Source organism: Hyalella azteca, unplaced genomic scaffold (genome assembly GCF_000764305.2).
Source record: "Hyalella azteca isolate HAZT.00-mixed unplaced genomic scaffold, Hazt_2.0.2 contig6140, whole genome shotgun sequence".
NCBI lineage: Eukaryota > Metazoa > Arthropoda > Malacostraca > Amphipoda > Hyalellidae > Hyalella > Hyalella azteca.
The window spans coordinates 22,826-24,799 of NW_025936308.1; the positions used below are offsets into that span (position 1 = coordinate 22,826).

The 1,974-nt window shown below is 50.7% G+C and overlaps 1 protein-coding gene across 1 annotated transcript; it reads left to right on the forward strand.

Annotated features, from left to right (window-relative positions):
* The first annotated feature begins 224 nt into the window (after positions 1-224).
* LOC108668803 (keratin-associated protein 10-4-like) lies at positions 225-824 on the forward strand. The gene has a single exon (XM_018156055.1). The coding sequence runs from the start codon at positions 225-227 to the stop codon at positions 822-824; it is 600 nt and encodes a 199-aa protein (XP_018011544.1).
* The last annotated feature ends 1,150 nt before the right edge of the window (positions 825-1,974 follow it).

Consider the following 1,974-nt stretch of genomic DNA (forward strand, 5'->3'; position numbering starts at 1 on the left):
GATCACGCAAGTAGGCCTCCTAGATCACACAATTCAGCCCCCTAGATCACGCAAGTAGGCCCCTAGATCACGCAAGTAGGCTCCCTAGATCACGCAAGTAGGCCCCCTAGATCACGCAATTTAGCCGCCTAGATCACGCAATTAGTCCCCCTAGATGACCTACGTGCAGCAGCAGAAGGGCGGCGCGTGCGGTCGCCTCAGGACCTCGTCAATATAAGGAAGAGATGACCTCCCACGAGCCCTGTACCGCAGCCTGCTGCACTACACGCAGCCTGCTGCCCTACACGCACACTCCTGCCTCCGTGTACACGCAGCCTGCTGCACTACACGCACATTCCTGCCTCCTGTCTCCGTGTACCGCAGCCTGCTGCACTACACGCACACTCCTGCCTCCTGTCTCCGTGTACCGCAGCCTGCTGCACTACACGCACACTCCTGCCTCCTGTCTCCGTGTACCGCAGCCTGCTGCACTACACGCACACTCCTGCCTCCTGTCTCCGTGTACCGCAGCCTGCTGCACTACACGCACACTCCTGCCTCCTGTCTCCGTGTACCGCAGCCTGCTGCACTACACGCACACTCCTGCCTCCTGTCTCCGTGTACCGCAGCCTGCTGCACTACACGCACACTCCTGCCTCCTGTCTCCGTGTACCGCAGCCTGCTGCACTACACGCACACTCCTGCCTCCTGTCTCCGTGTACCGCAGCCTGCTGCACTACACGCACACTCCTGCCTCCTGTCTCCGTGTACCGCAGCCTGCTGCACTACACGCACACTCCTGCCTCCTGTCTCCGTGTACCGCAGCCTGCTGNATTTTAATTTAATTGTTAAATTTAATTTTAATTTAATTGTTAAATTTAATTTTAATTTAATTGTTAAATTTAATTTAACATTTTATTTAATGTTCTTTTTCATTTAAGAAATTACTGTCTCACTGTCGTATTTCTTGGTTACTTTATCTGATCGATATTTTACATGAATTTTACATGAATGAATTTACTACGAATGAAGTTCATTCATAGTCTTTAATATTCCAACTTTAGTTTCTGTGGCTAAAATTCAACTTTGGAAAGTTTGTCCATCTTATATAGGAAATAAACTTTAATTTGATTAGGAACTTCTAAGGAAAATTCGAGTTTGATTTGCTAAATGTGTTGAATTTATAGTAAAGCTCATAAATAGAACCCACTATTGAACAAAACTTGCATTGAGAAACATTAAGATTTTGTCTAGTTTTGCATTATTTTGGTTACACTGATAAAAATAACTGGTGCAGACGAATATGTATCAGGGTTGGGTTATGGGCTGTCTCTTATACACATCTAGATGTGTATAAGAGACAGATGTACACGTATGCTGCTCCATGTACACGCAGGCTGCTCCGTGTACACGCAGCCTGCTCCATGTACACGCAGGCTGCTCCATGTACACGCAGGCTGCTCCGTGTACACGCAGCCTGCTCCATGTACACTGCCTCCTGCTCCGTTTACACGCATGCTGCTCCATGCACACGCAGGCTGCTTCATGTACACGCAGCCTGCTCCATGTACACGCAGCCTGCTCCATGTACACGCAGCCTGCTCCATGTACACGCAGGCTGCTCAATGTATATGCAGCCTGCTCCATGTACACGCAGGTTGCTCCATGTGCACGCAGGCTGCTCCATGTACACTGCCTCCTGCTCCGTGTACACGCAGGCTGCTTCATGTACACGCAGCCTGCTCCATGTACACGTAGGCTGCTTCCCTACACGCACATTCCTGCCTCCGTGTACACGCAGGCTGCTCCATGTACACGCAGGATGCTCCATGTACACTACCTCCTGTTCCGTGTACACGCAGGCTGCTCCATGTACACGCAGGCTGCTCCATGTACACGCAGGCTGCTCCGTGTACACGCAGGCTGCTCCATGTATACGCAGGCTGCTCCATGTACACGCAGGCTGCTCCATGTACACGCAGGCTGCTCCATGTA